This window comes from Prosopis cineraria, unplaced genomic scaffold (genome assembly GCF_029017545.1).
Source record: "Prosopis cineraria cultivar Desert tree isolate PC_DT_omini unplaced genomic scaffold, ASM2901754v1 PC14, whole genome shotgun sequence".
NCBI lineage: Eukaryota > Viridiplantae > Streptophyta > Magnoliopsida > Fabales > Fabaceae > Prosopis > Prosopis cineraria.
The window spans coordinates 8,448,545-8,475,768 of record NW_026555345.1 but is presented as its reverse complement, the minus strand read 5'-3'; the positions used below and the strand labels follow the sequence as shown (position 1 = coordinate 8,475,768).

Sequence of the window (27,224 nt, the reverse complement as noted above, 5' to 3'; positions counted from 1 at the left end):
TCCTCTTAAAATCAATAGTTAAGAGTTACAATATACAAATATGCTTTCTACTTTTAAATTTTTATTTTCACTCATCCAATCATTAGTTGATAGTTAAATCACATATGTTGGACTAAAATACCATTCTTGATATATTATTTTAAATTTTTATTTATAATTTAAATTTATTAGTCACACAAACTAATTTATTTAGTATTTTTAAAAAAAATTAAATACATAAAAAACTAAATACATACTTCATGTTTTAAAAAATGTAAGATATTTTTAATTAAATCTCACCTCAATAAAGTAGATATTTGTCTTTAAAATAGCACTATTTTTTCACATTTATTATTTAATTGAGTGATTCACTCTAAAATAGATATAAAATGAGACTAGAGTTTAAGTTTTAAAGATAAAGAAGAAGTCTTTATAACTTTAAAAAAACGAAAGGGATGTCAATGTATTTTACTCTATAATTTATTAATTTTTTGAAAATTAATAAATTAAAATCCTCTTCTATATCTTCACAGTTAGCAAATATGAGATTAAAATTTTAATGAGATGATACCTATAAGGAATGGCTTTTATTTTGCAATGTACTACTCTTTTATATACATACATATATAACAATAGCATTGTTTTTTTTTTTTAATTTCTCACCTCTTGCAATTTGAAATATATTCTTGCTTTTGTATATCTAACACTTATTATTTTACTAAGAATCTTATATTTACTATTAATTTTTACTATGAATCCTACATAATCTCTCAAAATATAAAAATCTTATTAGTTTGTACAACTTGTTTAAATTTTTAAAATTTATAAATGTAGACCTCGCTCATATTTTTTAATGGCAGGTCTCACACACCACTTTTTAAATCACACTACTCTAATTTTTTAAAAATAAAGTTTACTAAAATCTTACATTCCCTCTATTACTTGTAGAGTCTCAAATATCTGAACATATAAAAAAATTCTAATTAAGCCTGATTTTTGACACCTTTAATTTTCAAGTTTTTTTAAGTTGGTTTAACTACCCCAATTATTAAAAATTATTTTATTTTATTTTATTTTTTCTTCATTGAGTCCATAAATTGCGTCTTTGAATATATTTTTTATATATTTAATTTTTAAAAAGTTACAAAATCAATGCATTTAAATAAAAAAATTTATTTTTTAAATTTAAATAATTTTTAGACAACATTTATATTTAAATAAGGGTATTTTACTTCAACATACATGACTTAACTTATTGTTTCTTAAGGTATCTCCACAATTGACAGGTATGAGACTAAAATTTTTATAGGATGATACCTATAAGGACTGACTTTTATTTTGCAATGTACTACACGCGCGCGCGCGCGCACACATCAATGATTTTAAAATCGGATTGAACCGAACGATTGGACTGGTCCGATCGTTGACCGGTCCATATTTCGGCTCGGCCAGAAGGGAAAAACCATGTCAGACATTGAGCCGGCCAAAACCATCAGTTAAGCCGTGAACCGAATTTGAGTAAGGAATTGGGTTCGATTTTTAAAATTCAGATAGTTTAGTTTTTTTTGCCCTATATATTTGAGAATTGAGATTTTGACCCTAAAAGAAAAAGCAAACCACAGAGGCACACACTCAGCTCAGGTAATCAGGTTCACGGTTTTAGATCTCTCATCTCTGCCTTCTCTCTTTGAGCTGCAAAGTCACAGTTCGACAATCGGCGCACGCATTTCTAGCTTCCTGTTCAGACTTTCAGTGTTTCACTTTCACCTTTCACAGTTTCAGATCTCTGCCTTGTCTCTTTAAGCTGCGAAGTCACAGTTCAACGCATTTGGTCTAGCTTTCTGTTTAAGACTTTCAGTGTTTCACAATTTCAAATCTCTGCCTTATCTCTTTGAGCTGCGATTCTCTGATTCCATTTTCAAGCATCACACTTTTTCTTTGAGCTTCGATTTCAAGCTTCCCACTGTGACTTCACTAATTCGTTGCTCTTCTCCTCCCATTCTCTGTGACTTTGGCAGTGTGGTTGTGGGAGCGACGTCGACCAGAGCTATAGAGCAAGCACTTCTAACTTTTTGTTTTTAGCTTTCTGCTTTGTCTTTGTCTCTCTGAGCTTTAATTTTGTCTTTCAGCTTTGATTTCTAGCTTTTCTGCTGTTGTGACTTCACTGATTTGATTTCCTTCATATGTGACTTTGGCAGTGCGGGGCACGATTTCCTTTATCTTCCCCTATCGATTAGCATCAACAAGAGCAGTCACAGCCCACGAATGATCTTTTCCTCCTCTTCCTCATCCTCACTGAGCTATCCTCTTCTTGGTATGGCTCTGCTTCATAGTCTAACTGTAACACCCTAAAAAATACAAACCGATTTTTCATAAATTATTAAAACCATTATCATGGTAGAAAATTTTCTTACCATGATACATCCAAGACAATATACCACAGGTCTTAAAATATCTCAAAAAAATAATTAGAACCATGAGGGACAGTCAGGATCCTCATGGCATGATATTTAAATTAGGTCATGAATCAAGAGAGACAAACATAATCCTCTTGGTCAAATAAATACTTTTAATAAAAAGGATTAGAGTTTACATGCTTCACAAAGAAGATATGTCCTAAGTTGGCACAAGATACATTGTATAATCCAAAATAAGAGGTAACGTAAAAGATGGTGTTTCATATACCATAGTTACACCTCTGGTGCTTTCTCGGCCGGACTCGCTCCTGTAAAAATATTAACCATGGGGAATGAGACTTAAAAGTCTCAGTAACCAAAAATTAATATGTAATGATGCATGCGATTGTAACTAATCATGCGATTGCTAAGTGGGCACACAAAACATTTAATCGAACAATATTTTCAAACAAACCGAACAAGTATTTAATTTGCATAACTACACCTTATATCCTCCTTTCGCCATGCTCGGACGCCAAATCACCCGGCCAAAGGTGAGTTGGACCAAGCGACACGACACTTATTGGGTCCAATGAGGGCTTACCACGTGGTAATAATTAACCGAACAGAAATTCCCATTAACACCATACATTAAAATACCCTGACAAGTCATGCATCATTCAAATATCCAAACAGGAATATATCCGAACAATAATATCTCATCATGATAAATAAAAATAAATTTTTGACCCACTTGGCAATAATTTCAAACAAGTATATAACAGTATTTATTTTCAATAATTCATAGTTTTTCCAAACAACAAGTCAACACATAACTATTCACAAATACACTCATCACAACACATTAATAATAGTTACCTTGTGTCTTGAATAACAAGTTCCCCTTCACAACTCCTTTTTCACCACTATCTTTGTCAATATAATCTACATAATTATTTCACAATACTATATATTAATTTTACATTAAAATAAATAACTCTAATTTAAAGAATTAGAAAGTCTTAGATCTATAATCCATATTAATACTAATTTAAGATTTATGCCTCATTTAACTTCCCAAATTCTTTTTCTAAAATTCTCGTACTCTAATGAACTATTTTTTTTATCCTCAAATCACTTCTAGTATCACAATTTCATCCTTCTATATTCTAAAAATTCGTCCAAAAATAAATTAAAAATTTTAAAATTATCCTGAAACCTCAAATCACCTTTCTATAACCTTAAAAATACCTATTCATACTTAAATAAATATTTAATAATCAGAGGTTTATCCCTACATCTCAGATTCCACATAAATTCAACCATATATATCTAGATTTTAACTCAAAAATTCTTAAACATGAGTTTTAACCTCAAGAAAATATTCTATAATGTTTATTATATCCCTAAGAGTTTTAACCTATATTTTTAATCCATCATATCATCAGATTAACTATCATATAGAAAAATCCTAATCAAAATATTTACTCTATCCTATAAAATAATCATATCACTAGAAAGCTAATATTATTTAGAAAATAACTATAAAATTAATTTTGTAATTAAATAAATTTTTAAATGCTAATCTAAACAGGAAAGTTAGAACATACCTGAAGAAAAAGAAAATAATCCCCCCTTGCGAGAAAACGCCGAGCAATGTGAGAGAAAGAGAGAAAAATAATATAAAAATGGGATTGTGAGTCCCAAAATTATATTTAAAAAAAAACTATAGGTCTGAATTTAATTATTCAAACCTTTGGGCCATAAGTTGCAATTTCCTCTAAATTGCATCTTAGCCTCTCATGCTTCCTAATGTACACACCCCCTCCTTTTTATATATGAAGGCACCTCTTTTCTTCTTTCATCTAACTAATGTGGGACTTAGAAATAACAACTTTCCTCCCCCCTTTTTTTTTATTCCTTCTACCTTCTCTTTTTTTTAACACACACATGAAAAAAATTATTTATGTATTATATCTTAACTAAATATTGCTTATGTGGTTTTAAATTTAAATTTTTAAATTCATAATTAAATACCTAACCATAATATTATTTCTAAATAACCTCAAATAATATAAATTCCTGTTATTATCATTTTTTTCCTTAAAACCTAAATTTCACAATTTCTTTATTATATAAAAATCAGGATGTTACACTAACGGTCTAAGTAAGTTTTAATTTTTATGTATTTCAAATTTTCAATTCCTTAGAAGTTCAAATTCCTTATCTATTGAAGATCTGATTTGATTGAATGCTATATATGCCTGCATATAATGATTGTGTAATGGAGTTTAAGCTACGGACAAGCATTCATTGACAATGCATCAATTAATTGATACTTGATAGCCAATTCGAGACTGACTACTAGAATGGAATGCTTGATCTAATTTGTTTACTCTTCTTTATTTATACTTTATATATTGATTAGGTCTCTTAATGACAAATCTAAATTTTGCCTTGTAAAAAATGACATTTGAAAATACTTCAACTACTACATTAACACAATCTGTTAGATCAAAGACAGATCCTACATGGGAGCATTGTGCTGAGGTCAAGCTCCCAGATGGCAAAGTTCGTCTAAAATGTTTGTACTATGCAAAAGAATTTGCTGGTGGAGGGATTCATAGAATGAAACAACATCTTGCTAGAAAGAAAGGGGATGCAATAAGTTGCAAAAAGGTGCTTGCTAATGTTCGCTACCAACTCAAAAAAAATTTAAAGGAGATTAGGGAGAATAAAGGTAAAAAGCAAGATAGTTATGAAGAAGACAATCCATATGGCCCTAACGTCACACCATTAGAAAGTCATGATGGAAATTTAGAAGAAATTTCTACTCCTCAATCTCAAACCCTCAAGGAAATTCAACCATAAAGTCAAACTCAACTTGAAAAAAGAAAAGCTCCTATTGATAAATATTTTGCACTAAGAACAACCCTAGGAGCACAGCCAGGGATACGAAGTGCGCTTGCAGGTAAAGAACCTGTATGTAGAGAAGACATGGCTTTTGCTAAGTGGATATATGATTATTGTATCCCATTGAATGTTATCAATTCAGCATTCTTTCAACCTATGATTGATGCATATACAGCTATTGGCCCTGGTTATAAAGGGCCAAGTTATCATGTCATGAGAACTAAATTACTGCTTGATACTAAAAAGGAAGTTCAGTTAATGGTTGATAGTTTTAGAAATTTTTGGGATGATATTGGTTATACAATCATGGCCAATGGTTGGCGAGATCAAGCAAATAGGCAATTGATTAACTTTCTTGTCTATTCTCCTAGGGGAATTGTTTTTATTAAATCTATTGATGCATTATACATAGTCAAGGATGCCCAAAATTTGTTCAACTTGTTCACTGAAATGGTTGACTTTGTTGGAGTTACAAATGTTGTGCACTTGGTAACTGATAATGCAGCTAATTATAAAGCTACTGAGCGGTTATTATGTGACAAATTTCCTTCTATTTTTTAGTCTCCTTGTGCTGCACATTATTTGAACTTGATTTTAAGAGATATCAATAAAATGGATGTTGTGACTGGCTTGGCAACACATGCATATATGGTGATAAAGTTTTTTTATAATCATGCCTTTTTGCTTGCTTGGCTGAGAAAAAGAGAAGGTTGCACTGAAATTATTCACCTTGGGGTGACATGATTTGCTACCACTTTTATTGCATTGAAAAGTATTCATGAACATAAACATGATTTGCAAGCCTTGGTAACTAGTAAAGTATTTTTAGATTCTAGATATTCAAAAGGAGAAAAGGCAAAGGATGTGACTTCAATAGTGCTGGACAATCAATTTTGGAATGATTGTAAAATTGTGGTCCAGATTGTTTCACTACTTATTCAATTGTTGAGGATTGTTGATGCTAATGAGAGGCCTTCATTTGAGTATGTATATGATGGCATGTACAAGGCAAGAAAAACTATCAAGAATATATTAATGAATAAAAAGCCCTTGTACAAGCCTTAGACAAGGATTATCAGGAAAATATGGGATTCTCAACTTCGTCAGAAGCTTCATACAGTAGCTTATTTCCTAAATCCTGTGTTCTTTTATGATAAGCAGAGCTTCTATAAAAAGCTAGAGGTTATGGCTGGATTTCTTAATGTTTTAGATAAGACAATCACTTCTAACAAAACCAAGTTTGTGTAAGAAAGTTTGTTATATCAAGATAGAGTTGACAGTTTCGGTCGTTCCTTGGCTATTTCATGTATAAACTCATTACGACCAAGTAAATTTTAATGCTTTTTTTCGTTTAACTTTAATACTTTTTTGTTTTTATAGTTCTTATGTTTATCTTTGATGTTAAATTTTGTAGATGAATGATGGAAAGGTGATAGTGCACTAAATGTTAAAAAATTGGCAATGAGACTTCTGAGCCAAACTTCATCTTCATCTAGTTGTGAAAGAAATTGGAGTGTTTTTGAAAGAATACATTCTAAAAAAAGGAATAGGTTGGAGCATAAAAAGTTAAATGATCTTGTGTTTATTCATTACAACCTTCGTTTGAGAAATAGGTATATTATTTAATTATAGCTAAACTTTGTTTAACATGAGTTTAATTATAAGTTGTTAACTTCTAAAATTTTAATACTTTGGTTATGTGTTTTAGAGTTTATAACAAGAAAAGATCTTTTGATCCTATTGATTATGCAAGTATTGGTGACATTGAGTATTGGATCATGGAAGATGAAGATTCTCCTACCCTTAATTATGATGAGATAGAAAAAGCTATGCTTTATGATGATATAATAATTCCACAAGTTTCTATCAATCAAGATGAAGGTTTGATCGTTGGTATTTTCTAGTATTTAGTCATGTTATTTTTTTTCTTATAATATGTGTTACTTATTAATTTTAATATTTGATTTGTTACATTGTTTGATAAATGTAATAATGAAGGAAGAGGCAATAAGGTTCCGACTGAGGGTGGATGTTCAATCATGGAAGGACTTGATTTGAGATCTTTTGCCTAAGAAGATGTTGAAACTTATAGTGATGATGATTTGCGTGAAACTCATGCTTGGCTTAATCAGGATCCACCAATCTTTGACAAGTTATTAATAGATAAATATGATGTTATGCTTGTTTAAATTGTTGATGTGTTGTGTTGTACTGCCTTGTTAGTTGTTATTTTGTCATATGTTGAAGTTGAAGTTGACTACTTAATTTGATATTTTAATTATTTGATATTTTGTTTATATTATTATATAGATATATAATTTTTAAATTTAATTATTATATCACCGGTTCAACCATTGGTCCAACCGAGTTGGACCATGCGAATTGCGAACCACTGGCCTTTCCAGTTTAATGTTTAGTTCGGTTCTGAAAACATTGATATATATATATATATATAGCATTAAAATTTCTCACTTTCCACAATTTAAAATATAATAGAACTTATTCTTTTTCAAAATGTGTTGCCCCATACATAGTTGTAACTTAAGCAAATAATATAATCTATGTTATAATATCATTCATCAATCATGTATACAATCATTAAAAGTAACAAAATGATTATTGAGAAAAGATTATATGTGCAGTGGAAAATAAATTCATTAACATCATATAATTAACTTAAATTCATTAATATTATATAATTAACTTGTAGCTTATAATTTTGTTTGCTCAAACTTGAGACACATAACTACATCAATATTTTTCATAGGTATTTAAATCATAATCAACTTTTACATATAAATAATAAAATAATATATTTTTATACTTTACACAAGGGATTGCCACAAGTTTTAGCAGTACAGCCAAAACTTTTGCATCTAGAGAATATGGATCAAATTTTTAAAAATTTAGAAGTATGGCTTATTAACATTGATATACAAAAAATTTATCATTAATATATAATAAGTTTATCATTTAAAATTTAAAATTTACAAGGAATTTATCATTTATATAAAATGGTATATTATTGACAAATATAATAAATTGACCATAATGCAAAATATAACAAATACTGGGTTGTTTGTTTAGTTTGATAATATAATATGAGTTATGTCTGCAAAAACCCTACAATAATAAATATATAGAAATTTTTTTTTATATCTAACGCCTATCATTTTAATAAAAATCTTATATTCACCAATAATTTTTACTATAAATCCTACATAATCTCTCAAAATATAAAAATATTATTATTTTTTACACCTTATTTAAAATTTTAAAATTTATAAATGTAGATCCCACCATATTTTTTAATGGTAGATCTCACACACCACTTTTTTAAACCACACTACTCTAATTTTTTTAAAATAAAATTTATTAAAATCTTACAGTCACTCCATTACCCTTAGAGCCTTAATTTATACCAAGTTTAAAATATCTAAATATATAAAAAGTTTATAGTTAAGTCTGATTCTTGAGATATCTAACTTTTGAGTTTTTTTAAGCTAGTTTAATTGCCCGAAATTATTAAAAATTATTTTATTTTTTTATTTATTAAGTCGATAAATTGTGTCTTTGAATATTTTTTTTAGTCAATTTATATATTTATTTTTTAAAAAAGATACAAGATAAATATACTTAAATAATACAAATTTAAATAATAAAAAAATTTATTTTTTGGTCATTTAAATAATTTTTAGACAATATTTATATTTAAATAGAGGTATTTTAATTTAACATACATGACTTAACATTCAACTAATGATTATGTGGATGAAAATAAAATCTTAAAAATAAAAAGGATGCTTGTATTTATAACTATCTATATTAAAAATGTTTATATAGATTTTAAAAAATAGAGGAGAGATATCATTAATTAAAATAAAAATAGATAAAATATTTTTTTCATTTTTAATTATAAATTTCATATTAATAATTTATTTTTGTAGGTCTCACATGTATCTCTTTTACCATAGGGCCTACGCTATTCTTTAACTTTTTTATTATATCATATTAAAAAAATTAACAATGAAAAAGAAAAAAAAAAAAACAACGCTACATGTCAAACAATTAAAAAGTTAAAAGATATAAAAAGCTGAATGGATATTGTAAATCTACGGTACCATCAACGACATTTATAATATATTATAGATTAATATGTTTTATTTTAAAAATGTTCATGATAAATAAATCATTATATATTTATTTTAAAATAAAATATTTTATTAAATAAATTTAAATATAAAAAAATAATATTAGTTTGATGAAAATTAATTACTTTATTAAGGATGAAATTTAATTAAAAATGCCTTATATTTTTTAATAGAAGAAATATTTAATTTTTTTAAAAAATAAATAAAGTTGTTATTTTCCAATGAAAATAGTCATTAAAATTTTCATTTATCAATTCATTTATGAAAACTATAATAGACTTTTTTTTGCCAGCAAAATTATAGTATCATATAAAATAATATAATACTCCCTCAAGTTTCTTTCATAAGTCAAGACCAACTCACACAAATAAAGAAAAATTAGTTTCATCATTTGAAATTATCTAAAACCTTTGATTTTCATTTTCAACCTAATAAATACCATAAATTTTAAAGACAAATATGCTCTTTCTCCTTATTGAAAATTGAAAAAAAAGGAAATATTTGGAAAAAAAATTGATGCTACACAAATGGTTGAAAGTGACTTATAGCTAGGAGTATACAATTCTTTTGCAATTAATATGTAAGACCAAAAGAGTATATTAAAATAAGAGAAATGCTTATATACCTAACTTTTTATACTTAAGGTGCTTATTTTTAATTAAATCAAGACATATTAATATTTTATTATTTATTCTGTAATGAATTTTTATTATTAATATTATTAATATATTAAAATTTACTAGTTTTAATGTGACTAGACAAAAATATATTAATTATATAAGACTAAATATTTAAGTCTTATCCTTAAAATAATACACGCATACAAAGCAAAAGTAGTCATTGAAAAAATTCAAATTTGTGATAGCAAGCACCATCAATTTTTTTTTTAAGTGAACGTACTTGTAATGGATACACACCTTATAGACATATCATAATTAATTCAGGACACACATGGCATATTTTAGTATTGGTATTATTATTTGTCTTTTTTAAACATTTCAAAATAGCTAAAAAAAGCTTATAAAATACTAAAAAAAAAGTAAACTCAATTTTTTTATGGGAAACAAAAATATGGGACAATTAATTTTTTACGTTGAGGAATCTGGATCTTACCACTTTCAAGTAATATGAAATTCATGGAAATTTAAACATCCTGTGACACGTTCCTTTCCTTCTCTTCCAGATGCCATGTGAGCTTCTCTCGAAGGAAGCGACCTCTCACCCAACCATAACCCAGTGAGGTACGTGCCGACCCTTTCTTTCTTTCACTTGGACCCCTTTTGTTTCCGTGCACCTCCTCAAACCTCCCATTTTGTTTTTTGGGGATCTTTCTTGTTTCTTTCTTTGCCCTTTATGTTGTTACTGTCTTCGAGGGTCATCATTAGCCTAATCGCACCACCACAATGTGTTTCATCTCATGTGGGATTAAAGTAAGATCCTCTCTTTACCTCTTATACCTCATGATTTGCTAATGTTGCTTTCCGGAGAGAGATGGGTTTTTGGTTTTGGTAGGCCTTTCATCGGATTGGTCTTCTCGGTGGTTTTGTAATTTGCAGCTCAAGTGTTTGTTAATATGCCGAGCTTCTGGTGAGAAGATATATTTCATGACATTGCTCAAAATTTTTTTGGTTTGAGTTTGAGAGTTGAGACTGTTTGTTAAGTTGGGTCTTTTGATTCAGTTAATGAAATTTTACATACATCTGCTAGAAAAGTTTCTCTGCTCTGGTATTAATTTGTTTGGAGATTGAACATTGTCAGATATACTGCTTTCAATGTGATTTTGGGGTCCAAGATGAAATCTCTGAGTAGTGTAGGTCTTGGTCTGAGTGTAGTTTTTGGTTGTCTTTTGCTGGCTCTTGTAGCTGAGGTTTACTACTTGTTATGGTGGAAGAGGAGGATAACCCACAGATCAGAGATTGAGAATGACTATAGCAGCCCTGTAAAAGAGCTATTCTATATGTTTTGTTGGAAAAGGCCATCATCTTCACTGAGGCACACTCAAGAGCTTTACTCTTCTGTGAGAATCAGTGAAGCCCTTGTTCACACTGACCAACAAAGTCAAGCTCAAGCTCAAGCAAGCAAGGATTTTCTATTCAAACCCTATGGGGAGGATCAGCAGGACCTGTTTGTTCCTCCAAGGTTCTTGTTCACAATAGTGGAAGAAACAAAGGAGGATTTAGAATCTGAGGATGGGAAATCAAGAGGTAAGAGCTTGAATGATTTGCTCATAGTGGAGACTCCATATTTGACACCTATGGCTTCTCCATCTCTGTTCACTCCTCCTCTTACTCCTCTTATGAACCCTTCTTATAACAACCATCGTGGAGCATTCAACCCGCTTTTTGAATCAGCGACTGATGCAGAGTTCAATAGAATAAAGTCATCTCCTCCGCCAAAATTCAAGTTCTTGCAGGATGCGGAGGAGAAGCTGAAAAGAAAATTACAAGAAGAGGGTGGTGAGGAAAAGGGAAATGACGTGAGTGGTTCTTTCATCGCCATTGTTGTGGATAAGTGAAAGAACAAAGAAAGACAGCTTAATTATTCATATCTCTCTTTTTCTTCGAGCAGGTACTTCTTCCCTTAGCTTCTTGACATTGATTAGAAACCATTTAACATCAGAGTTCCCTTCCTTGACCTTTCTAATTAATTAGTTTGTGTTGAATTTCCCCTTTTTTGTATTGGGGTTCAATTAGTTTTATCCCTTTTGGGTTGTTTTGGGATGCAGTTAGGGTTTGATCTGCAGACCCACTATGCACTGTAACTTTATCTTCCATGTTCAAGCGTTGTGGTCCAGTACCCAACAATTTTATGCGGAGAAAAATCTGAAAGGTAGGTCTGATGAGGCAAGCAGGAAATTCGTGGGGTTATTGTTTTTCTTTTCAAAAAAATCTCCATTTTCCTGATGCATCTCTGATACTGTAATTATTTCTTTGGAGTGAAAAAAGATGGTCCTACTCCACACAACTCATGCTGTAGTCTAAGGGGCATTGCAACAACACTTTGAAAAGAGAGTTTCACTATTCCTTCTCTCCTTTTAAATGCTTATGAATGAGACATATCTGGTGCCAGCAATGTCCCATGTCTTATTTTCTTTTACAATTTACTTTTTATTGTTGCCGTCTATTAGTACAAGATGAATTGACATCCACCGTCTGTTCAAAACCAGACAATGAAGAATGAAGACTTTAACTTTGTGGTAATCCAAGGGATATATCGGGATTTTCATCAGCCTTAAAAACTAAATAATACCTCTTTAACCAACATTCATTTGTCCATTATCCTGCTCGTAGAGATGTGACTTCCAATTCCAACTACTTGATTTCTCATTTGACATCTTTTCACTCATATAGAAAAACATGAGCTACCTTGTTGAGTGTATAATCAGCAAAAAAGAATGATATTACGAGATGCCTGATGGGGATATACTGTATTACTCACCATTTCTAAATAATATAGCTTGTTATAAATTTTATATTAATATTGATGAAAGTTGCAGGGACATTGTCAAGTAATGTATAAGTTAATTGGAAGTGGATATATAATTGTGTGTGTGTGTGTGTTTAAACAGATATTCTTCCTCTCTTTCTATCAATTCAATTCTCTTACATCGTGTCTCTTACGGAAGAAAGGTCACCATTTTTTTTTTTAATCATCATTTTATCTCCACTTCTTAATCATGACCATTGATATCACTGCATTAAATGAATTTGTTTTAATCATAGATTTGATAAATGGTCAAAATTAAGAAGTAGAGGGAAAATGATGATTAAAAAAAAAAAAGGAAAAAGAGAGACTCCTCTCCTGTCTCTCAAGGACTTGGGAGCATCCATGTAGTTGAACTCACTTTGTAAAAATAGGTTTTTATTATGGTTGTATTATTTTGGAGTATCCAATGTTTGTGTGTGCGTAAATTGATATGGTTGAGGAAGGGCAGAAGTGAAGGGAGTGACAAAAATGGTAAAAAAAGAAGTGAGAAGATGTGTTTGGGGAATTAGCTAAAGAACAAGGGAGGGAGGCAGAACCCGTGAATGAATGTCTGGAGGGAATTTGGCCGAAAGGTAGGCCTCAGGTAACCCCACCACCATGTTGACGAATCATCACAGGTCAGATTGCATAATAATTAAGCAATGACTTTACTCGCAGCACATTTTTTTAGGCCCTTCCTTTCTCTGGTTCATGTATGGTTCAAGGTAAAGAGGACTCTTTCGAGATTTCTGTAATATGATTGATTGACGTTGGTTTTGAGATTTGGCTCATTCTCACTCATGATGCTGCTAATTATTCATGGTTTGTACTGTTTATAGAAGCAGTTTTAGCTTGACCTTGTGTTCCATGGATATATATGGTAAGACAAAAAGGGAAAAATTTGTATGCTTAACATTATTAATTTAAAGTGCTTGTTTTCTATTAAATTAACACTTGTAAACTTTTGATAAATTTTTTATTTCATAATAAATTCTTGTTGTTAATATTGTTAACTTAATAAAATCTATTAGTCTTTAATTTAATTTGATTAAAGCATATTGAGTATATAAGGATAAATATCTTAAGTCTTATTGATATTAAAATATCTACTATTCATGCTTATTTATTGTTGATTTGTATTCAAACTTTTACTATATCGAATATACTCAATACTAGTTTAAAATGGAGCCACTGGACAGTAGTTGGCAGTAGGTGAGCCATAATTTTGAGCAAGGCGACCTTAGAAAAAAAAATCTATAAACTCTTTTTATTATTATTATGATAAAAGAGTAAATTGGCTTCTAAATTATAGCTCCAATAGTGTCTCTAATTCTAAATTCAATTTTCATACAATATTTCTCTTTTGCTTTTGAAAACGGTACAATTTGATTTTTATAGTTAACAAAAGTTAATTCTGATTGTTAATTGATCAAAAAATAATAGAAAAGAAGCAATAAATTTTTCTTAATTCTTCTTGTTCTTTTTTGTTTTGTAATTTTATTGGGTCTCTGTCAAATTGTCTGTATTTTTGAATCATTTATTGTAATTTTTAATTATTTTCTGTAATTTTAAGGTAAACAAATAGCCAAAATTAATTTTTGTCAATATAAGAGTCAAATTGTGCCGTTTTAAAAAATGGAAGGAAAACTTTGCATGAAAAATAAATTGAGGGTCTTAGATGCTTTTGAACTTATAGTTTATTGGTTAATTTGTTTTTTTTACTCTTATTACTATGACATTTTGAGTCCCCTAAAATTTGGAAATGAATCAAAAGGTGTGCAAAATAAAAAAAGTCTAATTTAAATTTGGATGGATTATTTATTAAATCTTATGTAATTTATATAAGATGATGATATAAAATCAATTGAAAGCCACGCTATAAACAAAATAGTGTGGTGTCAATGTCCAAGGAAAATGTAAGAATGACTGTTAACACTAGTGAAACATGTTATTGTCACTTAAACCTAAAGTTTAGGTTTTTTTTTTTTTTTTGGCCAGTAAAGTTTAGGGTTTGAGTTGGTGTGAATATAGATAGCACTTCTTGAGGAGTTATTTTCGATTGGACCTCACATTGTTTAAATTTGACTTAATTAATCATACAACCATATCAAAAAATTCAATATTAACTATAAATAACTTCTACAAATTTAAACTTGTGGGGGCATCCGCCCTTCCATCTTTGGTAGTTGGCATAATGTGCTAAGGTTTAAAAACTTACAAGGATGTATCCAAAATAAAAGAGTTATTATAAAATAATGGTTTTAAATATATGAGACTCCTCTTAATTTTGAGATACTTGTACAACGCTTCTTTCATTTTTTGAAATTTAAAATTAACCCTAATTTTTTTATTACAAATTTCCTTACTATTATTTTTTATGTTACTAATAAAAATTACCATGTTATAAGTAGTTAATTTGGGTTGAACCCATTTGAATTTGGGCCTGGACTAAATTCTTTTCGGCTTATTTGTGTGGTTTGAATAAGCTTGAAGTAAATAAAGTTTTTTTATTAAAGTACACATATGTTAGTTTTATTTCAATAAATTTTTGCTTTAAACTTTTAAATATTGATAAAACATTTTTAAAAATTGACATATTAAATTTAATTTTTTTAAAATAACAATGATTGACATAAAAAATAATTATTCGAAACTAACAATGTTAGAGTTAAAAGAATAAAAATATTTTATAAAATTAAAACTTTATATAAAATTAAAAAATTAAAAATATACTTTATCTAAATTTTTTAAACTCCCAAATCTAGGATTAAGATTTTCAAAATTTATTCAAACTGAATCATCAGGCTTAGGCCGAGTTGTTGATCCTAATTTTTAAATAAAGTATGGGCTAGCCCAAGCCATAATGATACACTCTCGGGTCAGCCCATGCTCCTGGCGCTCCGCTCTCTGTCTAGCACTGCCTTGTATTTCTTTTTTTGGGATAAGAGCACTGCCTTGTTTTAAATAACTGAACCGGTATTTTCAGGTCCAAAATATAAAAGAACTTATATAGCCGCAGACATGATGTCTAGATAGAATCGGTAATTCAAGCCAAGCTCGACAGATTAGACTGAATCTGCTCGAAAAAATTTAAGGCCGGGCTTAAAATATTTTTTTTATGTTTGGATCTATTTAGGCCGACTCGAATAGGCTCGAATACCCGAATAAAAAAATTATATTTTTTAAAAATATATAAAATATAATAAATATTAATTAATTCTTTAAATTTTAGATCATTTTATATTAAAATATTATATATTCGAGTTTTAGACATCATTTAAGTATTAAAAAATATATTTTTATATTTTTTATAAAATAAAATAATTAATTTTAAAGTAAAAAAATAATTAAAAATAATTTTAAAAATTAAATTTAAATATTTGAGTTGCCTAAAATTTAAAGAAATTCGAGTTAGACTTGACTATCCAAGATTTTTAAAAAATTGGCCTGTTCGAGTTCAGGTCGAGCCCAAATCAGCCAGTCCCGTCGGAATTTCGACTCTAAATTCAGCCTAGACATGGTGGCAACGACCTGGGTTGGGGACGCTTACAAAAGTTAAAACCTTTGCCTTGCTAAGACTAAACCCCTAAAGTGGCCATCTTGTGGAGCGAGCGAGCATGGCATCCAAGCAGAAGAGGAAGAAAAGCCATAGTCTGTCTGATGTGAAAACCCTGGGCCTTCAGCTTCTGTCCTCCCGAGCTCACATCAACAACCTCCCTCTTCTTCTTTCCTTTGTTTCCCCTTCTTCCCCTCCTAAGTATGTTCTCGAATCCCTTCTCTCTCTCCAATCTTTCTTCCTTCCCCTCCTTCCCGACCTTCCTTCATCTTCATCGTCCCCACTTGACAAATCCAGCCATGACCCCCAACTTATATACCGCACTTGGATCCGTTCCAAGTTCGATGACTTCATTAATTCGCTTATTGAAGTTTTCGTATCCCCACAATCCGACGAAACACTTGAGGTCAGTGCCTGAATATCATTTTTCTCATAATGGAGAAGCTTTTTTTTTTTCTTTTTAAATTTCTGATTCTTCCCCTCATTTTTTGGGTAACGTAACAGGAGGTTCTGTTAGATGCTATAATGGAATTTGTGAAGGTGGCACATGGGGGGAAGTTTTCCTCATCTATATATCACAAGCTTTTGCATAGTATGGTAAGTTATCAATTCGCCTGTGCATAGCTTTGCGAGTCCAACATTGGTCGCATTATCTGATTGGGTAGGATGTTCATATTTTCTTAATTTCAGGTTCACTCTTCTGATGCAGTTGTTTTTCTCGTGGAATTGCTCTCATCAAAGTATTTCAGATATATGGACGTCCGGTATAATATGTTGCCATCATTTTCTTTGTGAAATATGCATTCCTTTTGGTTGGTTTATACCTTGCTATGTACTGCCGCCCTACTATATTTCAATTATTTCAATAGTATAAAAGGCTGCAACAATTTACATTACATATGTTTTGTCTGTGTTGAACAGGCTGCACCGAATTGTCAGAATCAATACGTTCATTTTTCTAATTTCAGATATTCCGTTGCATCTATTTTAATCTTTATCTATTCTGCCCATTAAATACATTACTGATGTCAATTAAAAGGTTGAGCTATTCTGCTGAATTGCAATTCTACTTGATACAGTTATTTTACATATATAAGCCTGGGAAGGTTTGCTAGGACATTGGAAGGAAAAGTTGGATCAGGTACTTTTCTTGGCCTACCTACCTTTAAGTCCTCTCGACATGTCAAGTTCTTGCACGGGTTGATGCTAATCTTCTTATCATTCTAATTATGTCAGATGTTCCCAAAGGGACAATTCTACTAGTCCTCTGGTCATCTATCTTTTTGTTGAAATTTTGAATGATATTCTTTTCCAGTTTCTGAATTTTGAGTAATTTCCGGATGACATCTTAGTTTTTTGTCCTTGTTAGATTCTAAAATTGCAAATGAAGATGGCTTTAATGAAAGTCCATTGAACCCAAGGTTAGTATAGCCTATATCGATCCTATGTTTCTGCATACTTCTATTCCTTTCCATTTCTTTCATTAATTGGTGTAGATTATCATCTAGTTTGTAGTTATTTAACGTTGTATGTATGGGATGCTCTTTTCATTACTGTAAAGCCATTTGAGTGTGATTTGTTTGATTCTATTGCCACCATTCCTTCTAGAATCTTGGAGAATTGAGCTACCTGACCATCTTGTATAAAATCGATCAAATTTCCTTGTCTACGTAAAGCATGCATGGATACATATGTTAAACTTCAAAAAATATAGAACATAACATGACATGGCATTTAGATTTTTAAAGCTCTTCATGAGAGAGATACTTCTAGAGGAAGGCGCAGTTATCATTATTTTGTATTCCAAGTATGTTATACAATTGTTGGTTCCCCAAAAAAAAAAAAACAGGATATTATCTGATTATTTTCTTGCAAAATATGTCATTTAATTTGTAACAGAACACTGTTTGGCGTGACATAGTCAATGGGTTGACGCATTGTGCAGCACCAATTGAAATTTAAAATTCCCTTTCTTTTACTGACAAAAGAATCCTTTACTAGAATGTACACTGTATTTATCCAAAATTTATTGTGTTATATTAATTTTTAGATAAATGAAAGTTCTTCATTTATCATTTAAAGAAAAAAACTGATCAAGGTGCACCAAAAAAGGGGCTGGGTAGATATTGGGGTAGCATAGTGCCTTGCTTGATTTAACACCACGCTGCTTCATCTAAGCTTGGTGGGATGTGCATGGGTTGAGCCGGGCATTAGCCTAACTTGAAATTCTTTGACAAGCATTTTTGGTCCATGGTACATTTCAGTCAAGTGCTTGCTTATTGCCTGTCCATAATGTTATATAACTTAATTATCATGATGGTGCATAAGAGAGATTCGCTAGATAAGCTTATACTTGTATTTTCGGAGCAAACAGATGATAATCTTTTAAAGTGTTGTATTAATGAATTAATACAACCATGGCTTGTATGGTCCATTAAACAGATCTTAAATCAAAAGTTGTTAATCTATAGAGGCCCAATTATTCAGGTTTAAAAAAAAAAGGGAAAAATTTTACTCACCTAATCAAGAATGGTCATCTAGTCTTTCATTCTTCTGTTTCCCCCCTTTTGGTCATTCAAGTGTGAGTCATGTTCGGCTGAAGTCCGATCCATGTTCAGCAGGTGTTTGAACATTTTTTCCTCATATGTCCAATGTGTGTTGTGGAAGTGTCATGGCTGGACATGCATGTAATGCAACATACTTGAAAATAAGGTGTGGCAATGCTTAAATATAAGCCTATCTCTAAGTAGTTGGCTACTGATTTCTTTACAAAAAGATTGTCCTGTAATAGACATGCCTTATCATGCTGGTGATAGTTAGCAATTTTTTATTTTTTTATTGCTAAAATACTGTGCCATGTTGGACAAAATGGACACAATGCTTAATTAATAGGTTTAGCTTGGAAGCTTAGCAATGTTCTGTTACAAATTAAATGACATATTTTGCTTCCTGATGTATGGATACACTTAACTAATCAGGTATTGATTTATTTCTATTGGTAATGTGGGAATCTACTTTTTCAGTTTGGAGCATGTCATCCGCAATATGTATTGTACTATATCACATGTCCCCCATCTTGAAAGCTTGGATAAACCATCTAGTATTGAGATGTGGAGTGAATCAGGTAATTACATACTATTTTTGTTATCATCACTTCTTCCCAGAAGTCATGAATCATGAGATGTAATGCTGTACTCCCATTGACTATGACCTGTGACGTGTCAGCCCTAGGGTGAGACGTGGGCCAGTTGGGTTGGCTGTTTGCATGGTGTGTTTAATGTGCCTGCCTTCCTGAAAATAGAAATAATAATAAAACTTAAATAGGCCATAAAAATAATGAAATTAAATTGCTACTTACCTGTCAGTTTCTTGTAACTTTAAATCACTTGCTTCTAAGTCCTTATAATAGCACCTTATTTATGCCATCATCGTTTATATTGCCTACATTGTGATGGTCATGGTTTCACCTTCATCATAATGTATTGTCAGTATTTTCAGAGATTCTTCACCTGATATTATTGATTCAACTGAGATGGCATTGATGAATGTTATTTCTTCAATATTATCTTAGTACAGCTGAGTTTAGTTCAGTGTATAGTTCACGCTAACTCACATACTATCATAAAGTTGCATCTACATCAACTCACTGGCATCTTTGGACATAAAATGACACTAAACACTTCCATGCATCAACCGACTTGTTTGAGATGTGTTAATTTTTGCATTTAATTCTTATTGTTTTATTCATTCTCTTGGTGTTTTTTTCTATTTAATTCTTAGGTTACTTTTTAATTTACTCTCTATCTACACGTGTGGGTTGGTGTGTTCGTTTTGGAATATGTGTAGAATGCTATTTTCTTCTTGTTAATGGAAATTAAAGTTTCTTTGTATTTTAATTAATAGGTCTTTTATCCAAAGAACATGATCATGAACAACTTTCTAAGGAGGTGGATTTAGATGATAACCAGATGAAGACTGAGAAGCATAATAGTAATGTAAATTTTTGCACGATTCTTGGTGTTGCAAAGTTCAATGCTACCTTCTAGATAGTACGATCCAACAATTAATTTTCTTATTTCGTGTTATTCACATAGGAAACTTCTGCAGACAAAGTTGCCAAAAAGATGAAATCAAAATTTACCAAAGCGTGGATTTCATATCTTAGATTGCCACTTCCACTTGATGTGTACAAGGAGGTAATCTTCATGGTTCTTGAACTTCTTCTCTTATACTTTTGAGTGGCATCTGTATTCTTGTGTCCTGAAATGTTAGAATATATGGTTATTTCATATAAAAATCAAAAGGCTTGTATATTAAGGCCTTTGTTGTTCTATGTATTTGCCATGTTATGAGAATATTACCAACTTGAAAACCCTGGCTTCAAATATTTGGTCCGTACTTTTGGGTGCTTAAGTTTGGGCCCCAGCAAAATTCAGTGAATGATAATTTCCTTTTGTTCCTGAATTATGGACGTCAGGAAATCTTAACAGTTTTTTATCATTACTCTGGGTGCCAACTTTCATTATCTCCTATTGAAGCTGTGATTCTGGTTATCACCTTCTTTATCTTTATCTCCTATTAATGCGATAAGCTGTCGCCATGTTTTATTTATTTTGTGAGCAACATGGTTTTCTTATTACTAGGTTCTCGTTAACCTTCATCAAGCAGTTATTCCTCACTTGACAAAACCTATTATGTTATGGTAAGTGTTTGTGATACATAAAGTATAATTTTTATTTTTCTTCATTGAATAAATTTAATTTTGGGAAAAATTAATTAATTCATCCTTACAGTGTTACCCTATATTTTCAAAACCTACAACTCAATCTCTCTAGTTTTATGAAATCTCGGACTCAGTCCATGATTCATCTAACCCAGATCTGACCTGGAACCTATCAGCAGTCCAGCACCATGTGGGATTAAAAAGCCCCATCACTAATGCCATGTCACCCTCCTAGCCAACCCATACTTGAACCCAAACCTGACTCTGCTTCAATATTCCTTCTACATGACCTCTGATTGATCTCTCTTCTTTTTCAACACAGTTGATTTTTGTTACACAATCGATTTCTTCTTTGACAGAGATGCATAGAAATGCGATCTTGCAATAGAAGAAATCGATCAAAGGTCTTGTAGAAGGAAGATTGAAGCAGAGCCAGGTTTGGGGTCAAAATATGATTTGGATATGGGGATAACATGGGAGCAATGATGAGGCTTTTAGATCCCTCATGGTGCTGATATGGTTCCAAGTTAGTTCTTAGTTGGACGAGTTAGGAACCTGGTTTGCGATTTCATAAACTAGGGGAACTGAGTTGACAACTCACTGAAACTATAAGGATAAGTTTATTAATTTTCCCTTTAATTTTTTTATGTTTGTTGATGTTGACTTGTTAATGTTAATTTATTTATATGCAGTGATTTCTTAACAAGATCATATGATGTTGGGGGTATTGTTAGCGTCATGGCTCTTAGCAGCCTTCATGTCCTGGTGACCCAGCATGGCTTGGAATACCCAGATTTCTATGAGAAACTCTATGCTCTTTTAGTTCCAGCTATCTTTATGGCTAAACATCGAGCTAAGTTTTTTCAGGTGAAGCTCAGTTAACTGTTTATCAATATACTATAATTAACAGGTTGAGAGGAAAAATTTGGATATTCACAGCATAAATCATGCTCCCACCCTGCCCTGCCCCCAAAATGATGCACAAATTATGTTTTCATTGGATGAGAAGACATGATGCATCATTAGATATTTAGACCTAGTAGGCGTGCTCGAGAAATTTTGTCTGGTGTAGACCTTTGAGCAACATATATTTTTCTATTGGATAAACATAATTTTTGGTCCTTATACTTACTTGCATTTTGGCTTTGGTCCCTATATTTTTTTTTTCGGTGTTTTAGGTCGGTACATTTTTGTTTTTCATTGTTTTGGGTCATTCCAAGGTCCCTATACTTTGCTCATAGAGGGATCAAAAATGATGGAAAACAAAAGTATAGGGACCTAAAAAAAAAAAATATAGAGACTGAAAGCAAAACGAGAGTAAAGTACAGGGACTAAAAGTTATATTTATCCTTTTCTATTTTACTGTAGGTTTTGGACATGTTTGAATAACAAGTAATCTTTTAATGTGAACTAAATGGTGAAATGGCGCAACAGAAAATTGACTGAAAACAGAAAAGATGCATCAAAACAGTGTTGCCCTCTAGGTGCATGTCTCACAAGTGTTTCAAAGGTAGCCATTAAATGAGCATGGTGAGGTCATCATACAGAACACTTTGCCAAACCTGAGAGGCTGAGACAGGCAAAACTTGTCCTTGAATATCTCACATGGGAAAAATTAAAATATTTGAACACATTTGATTAAGTTTTGAAGTTTATGTTAATCTTTTACATTTGCTAATTGCCAATTTTTGATCGCTTATAATTTGGCATCTGCAGCTTCTTGATGCTTGCCTTAAGTCAGAATTACTTCCAGCTTATTTGGCTGCTTCCTTTGCGAAGAAATTGAGTAGGTTGTTGCTTTTAGTTTCTCCTTCAGGAGCATTGGTTATCATTGCCTTGATTCATAATCTCTTGCGGAGACATCCTTCAATCAACTGCTTGGTTCATCGGGTGAAACATAGTACCCTTGTTTTTTTAATTCATTTTCTTACATTTATTATATTTTCCTGGATTTTGTGCTTGCGTTGCTGAAACTGCCATTGAGGATAACAAGAATTCATTGTCCGTTGGCTGCATAAAGACGCAATTTTGTTATGTGACCAAGAATATAGTTCAATTAAGTGACAGTCATAACAACTTCAATTTCTTCATGTAACTTTCGGGGCAATTTGCATTGCCCTTTGATCTTCTATTGCTGTGGTATCTTGTTTGTGTATCAAATTCTGAAAGCGTGCTCCTCTTGGCTAAACATTTGATGTATCTGTTAGTAAAATAACTGCCTTCTGTCTGTACTGATTGGACGATAATTTCTTCTATGAGCAGGAGGATGGTGATGAGGAAGGGAAAGATGAATCTAAGACTGGTGTTATGCCCTACCAGAAGAAATCAGGCATTGACGACTTCAACGATGGGGAAACTAATCCCAAGAATACTAGGGCAATGAGTAAGCATCTTTTCTAGTTTAACTTATTCTTCTACCTGACTTTGGTATATTGAATTCCCTAAAGTTTAGAGAATTGCATGGCTGGTATAACTGAATAAAACAACTGTGGTACATACATGTTGCATATTTCAGCTAGTTCTTGCAGGCTGTGAATTATTTTCTTACACCATTGGATTGATACATCTGTCATATTTTGCCAGCTCCTCCTGGACTCTTGTTAGACTGCTCGCTTCTTGTGTTGACGCTACATCATATTATCAATACATGCAATTACTGCACTTGAACTTCACTGCTTAATTCTTGTTTTCGAGAAAATTATCTGAAGTGTTTTGAGATCAAGATTAAAACTTGTAGTTGGCAGTTTCTTTGTCTCATTCATTATCTCATATGTTATCACTTGTTTGATCAAGATAACTGTGTAGGCTAGTTTGAAGAACTTTAGATTGTGCAGAAAGATTCTATCAGCCATAGGTATTAATATTTGGAACCATTTAAGCAGTGAAACTAGTGCATTGGCAAGTGTGAATATATCAATTTTTAGTACTTACTGAAATATATATTCTCTGCCTATTTTTTTCAAATGTGGTTGTCTATCAAATATACTCCCTCCAGTCGAAAATATAAGTATTTTCTTCTAGCTAATTTTAGTTCAAAATATAAGCAGCTTAATATGTGTTTGTTCTTTTTTCCATTTTACTCTTTGTATTTATTAACTTAGATTCTTGTGTCTGTGGTTTTATGACTTTTTTCTCACCCATTATAAATTGGAACTTAGTGTAAAGAGGAAAAACAACATGCATTTTCGTGGGAGTAAGGATTTTATTGGTGCGCAAATCATTGTTAAAAGCTACTTATTTTTTGGACTGGAGGAAGTATTTATGGAGTGGAATTACTGTATTGGCTCTAAAATTTTTCAAGTGTAGCTGTCTTTCAAATATAAATGGGAAGTGGAATTACTCTATTAGCCCTAAAATTTTCAGCTAATGAGATGTCTTGTTTCAGGGAGTTCTCTTTGGGAGACAGATACCATTCTTCAACACCACTGCCCTCCTGTTTCAAGGCAAGTGTGTTGATGCTTGACTACTGTCCTCTTGTTTTTACTTTCCATGTTTGCCACCGTGTTTTGACAGTTGGAGAAACTACCCTGAATCTCACATCCCTTTGTTTTGCTATTAGGTTTTCTTTGTCTCTTGGGACTGATTTGACGGTGAGGAATAAAACAAGTGAAATGAAGGTTGAGGATTTCAGTTCAGGTTCATATGCCACAGTATTTGGAGACGAGGTGATATATGAATGTTTTTCTCTTTGTTTGTTTATATTGTTTTCACAAACTGAAGAAGCACTTATACAATTAACTTGCAGTTAAGGCGGAGGGTAAAGCAGGTTCCACTAGCATTCTACAAGGAAACTCCCTGTGTGTTTTCAGAGGCTGATTTTGCTTGCTGGACTTTCAAATTGGAAGCAGAAGATGATTGTTACAGCCCTGCTAAACGGCAACGAAAAGATTGTCCGTGAGACATGTGCATCACCCACAAAATCTGCAAAATAATTGGGGTCCTAAGATTAAAGGTGGAAAAGTTGACAGTTAAATCGCATGCAGAATTTTGTAGTCTAATCTGCACATTTGACAGAATTTCTATGAAAAGAAAAAGGAAAGACTGATATCCCAGTTTCTAGCAATGATTATTCTAGTTTCTTCAGCAAATACACAGCATTATGGATGATCCAATATTGCAGGGGAGTATAATTTTCAAAGGTCAAATGATACATATTCTTTTATTTGGTGAAGACGATCATGGAAACGTGTCAAATTATTGACTTTATGGTGGTATATTGTTGAGTCTGATATTAGGAAGCTTTACAAGGGTAGTGGGGTTTATAAGTGAGGGGCTCTCATATAACAATTTAGTCTTTTGAAATGGTTTTTTTTTTTTAAAAAAACTTGTACTCAATATTGATGTTTTCATTAAGAGGTGGATGTTATGGAGAGGAATGCATGTGGCCTAGTTTTGTTTCTCACCAACAATCTCTACACTCATTTTTGCAAATCCTTATGTATTTTATTATTCTTAATGTTGTGCATGGGCCCCTAGACATTATGTAAAGTCCCATTCTAGGGTTACAAAGTTAATCTTGTGTCTCCTGAAAAGAATTCATGAATGTAACTGACTTGAATGGAGTTACAACCTCTGGCACCTTCGGGATTTTGTAGCCTAATTCCATCTTCCTCATGAAACTTGGATATTTGAAAGAGCATTTTGTAAGATCTAGACTCAAACTACACTTGCTCGACAGTTTAGTAACATGATCTCTAATCTTGCCAATGAAATTATATATAATTGATTGCTAATTTATCTCCAAGCTTCATTTGGTGATCATCTGATGCTCTTCATCGCAGTTTTTATTTTTATTTTTATGCATGCTTTCTTATTTAAAAAAACAAAGAGACAATAACTTCAAATTTTATATTTTCTGTATTCTCCAATGAGTCCTTTACGTTTTCTTCTTGTCAGAAAAGATTTGGTGTGCCATTTTTCTTGTTTCCATACTTGCAATTAAGATTAGGTATGAACTTCAGTATGGATTCAAGAAAACAAGTAAATTTGGTTGCGAATGTATCCCTTTGGAGATTCTATACATGTAATACATGATTAGAAATTTAAATAAAAATAATAATAATGCAAGTTTTCAAGCCTAACTTTAAACCCAATCAATTATCTAGGTTTATTGGCTGGGTTGGTTCATCTCGATACCTCTACCAATATTCCACAAATTAACCGTGTATATAGAGATTGATTGTTTAGCAGTCAACTTGGTTTAGCTTGGATAATAAGGGTTTAACATGGTGAAACTTGTCTTACTCGATGGGTTGGACAAGTTGATGATGTTGGGAGGGAAACAATACATTAGTTTCGTGATTGAGTTTAATTATTTATGCTTTAGTAACTCTTCCCTATTTCACTTGAGAAAATTAGTTCTCACTAGTTGAGTATTTGGTCATTTGATAAAATGATGAGATCATTGTTTTAATTTAACTGGTCATTTAGTTATAGGGCTTCATTAACTTAAACACTGATAAATAAATTTGAGAAAATTGGTTGTTACTAGCTAATATTTTGTCATTTGATGAAATAAAATAGTCGTTGTTATAAAAATAAAAAAGAAATAAAATAATCACTCCTTCAACTTAATTAGTTTCACTCATCTTCAATAATTCTCTGATCACTATAGTTTCGGTGACCAACTGTGGTGAGATTTGTATTTTTTTTTTTAAAAAGATGTCAATATGATCATTTCAAAAACAATATATGTCAGCAACGGACATAGGGATTTCAGGACATTTAGCCCAATCCATGGTCATTTTTTTTTATTATTTTCTTTTAGGTGAATTTTTCTAGGATAAATTGATCCATTAGCCCAAAAGAAAATCTTATGTCTAAAAAATATGGATTAAATTTTTAAAAATTTAAGAGTATAATGGGTTCATATTAATATACAAGGAGTTTATTGTTAAAAATTTAAAATTTTAAAAGTGATTTATCATTGATATATAATAATATATTATCAACAAATATAATAAACTAGCTATAATATAAAGTATGATAAATGTTGGGTTTTTTTTTAGTTTAATCTTATAACATGAGCCATATTTACAAAA

At 31.3% G+C, this 27,224-nt stretch overlaps 2 protein-coding genes across 4 annotated transcripts; both read left to right on the top strand.

Moving 5' to 3' along the window:
- The first annotated feature begins 10,693 nt into the window (after positions 1-10,693).
- On the top strand, positions 10,694-13,805 carry LOC129292598 (uncharacterized). Of its 3 annotated transcripts, none has more exons than XM_054930176.1 (2): positions 10,694-12,007; positions 12,606-13,805. In XM_054930176.1, the coding sequence occupies exon 1, from the start codon at positions 11,232-11,234 to the stop codon at positions 11,952-11,954; it is 723 nt and encodes a 240-aa protein (XP_054786151.1). In that variant the 5' UTR covers positions 10,694-11,231; the 3' UTR covers positions 11,955-12,007; positions 12,606-13,805. The 3 variants fall into 3 exon arrangements, with proteins under 3 accessions (XP_054786151.1, XP_054786150.1, XP_054786149.1); XM_054930175.1 differs by lacking the exon at positions 12,606-13,805 and adding an exon at positions 12,165-12,459; XM_054930174.1 differs by having other exon boundaries at positions 10,696-12,268.
- A 2,583-nt stretch (positions 13,806-16,388) lies between these two features.
- LOC129293031 (protein NUCLEOLAR COMPLEX ASSOCIATED 4) lies at positions 16,389-25,761 on the top strand. The gene is made up of 15 exons (XM_054930829.1): positions 16,389-16,866; positions 16,965-17,057; positions 17,151-17,224; positions 17,540-17,601; positions 17,830-17,881; positions 19,484-19,584; positions 20,364-20,455; positions 20,555-20,656; positions 21,104-21,162; positions 21,876-22,050; positions 22,900-23,073; positions 23,446-23,566; positions 24,569-24,626; positions 24,743-24,848; positions 24,929-25,761. The coding sequence occupies exons 1-15, from the start codon at positions 16,522-16,524 to the stop codon at positions 25,079-25,081; spliced, it is 1,767 nt and encodes a 588-aa protein (XP_054786804.1). The 5' UTR covers positions 16,389-16,521; the 3' UTR covers positions 25,082-25,761.
- The last annotated feature ends 1,463 nt before the right edge of the window (positions 25,762-27,224 follow it).

What these genes read in the sequence shown, in the direction of transcription:
- LOC129292598 (XM_054930176.1), top strand. Translation starts at nt 11,232, where the DNA reads ATGAAATCTCTGAGTAGTGTAGGTCTTGGTCTGAGTGTAGTTTTTGGT.
- LOC129293031 (XM_054930829.1), top strand. Translation starts at nt 16,522, where the DNA reads ATGGCATCCAAGCAGAAGAGGAAGAAAAGCCATAGTCTGTCTGATGTG. An exon ending in TGAGATGTGGAGTGAATCAG is followed by an intron (nt 19,585 to 20,363) that starts GTAATTACATAC and finishes TTTAATTAATAG; the next exon opens with GTCTTTTATCCAAAGAACAT. An exon ending in TCAACTGCTTGGTTCATCGG is followed by an intron (nt 23,074 to 23,445) that starts GTGAAACATAGT and finishes TTCTATGAGCAG; the next exon opens with GAGGATGGTGATGAGGAAGG.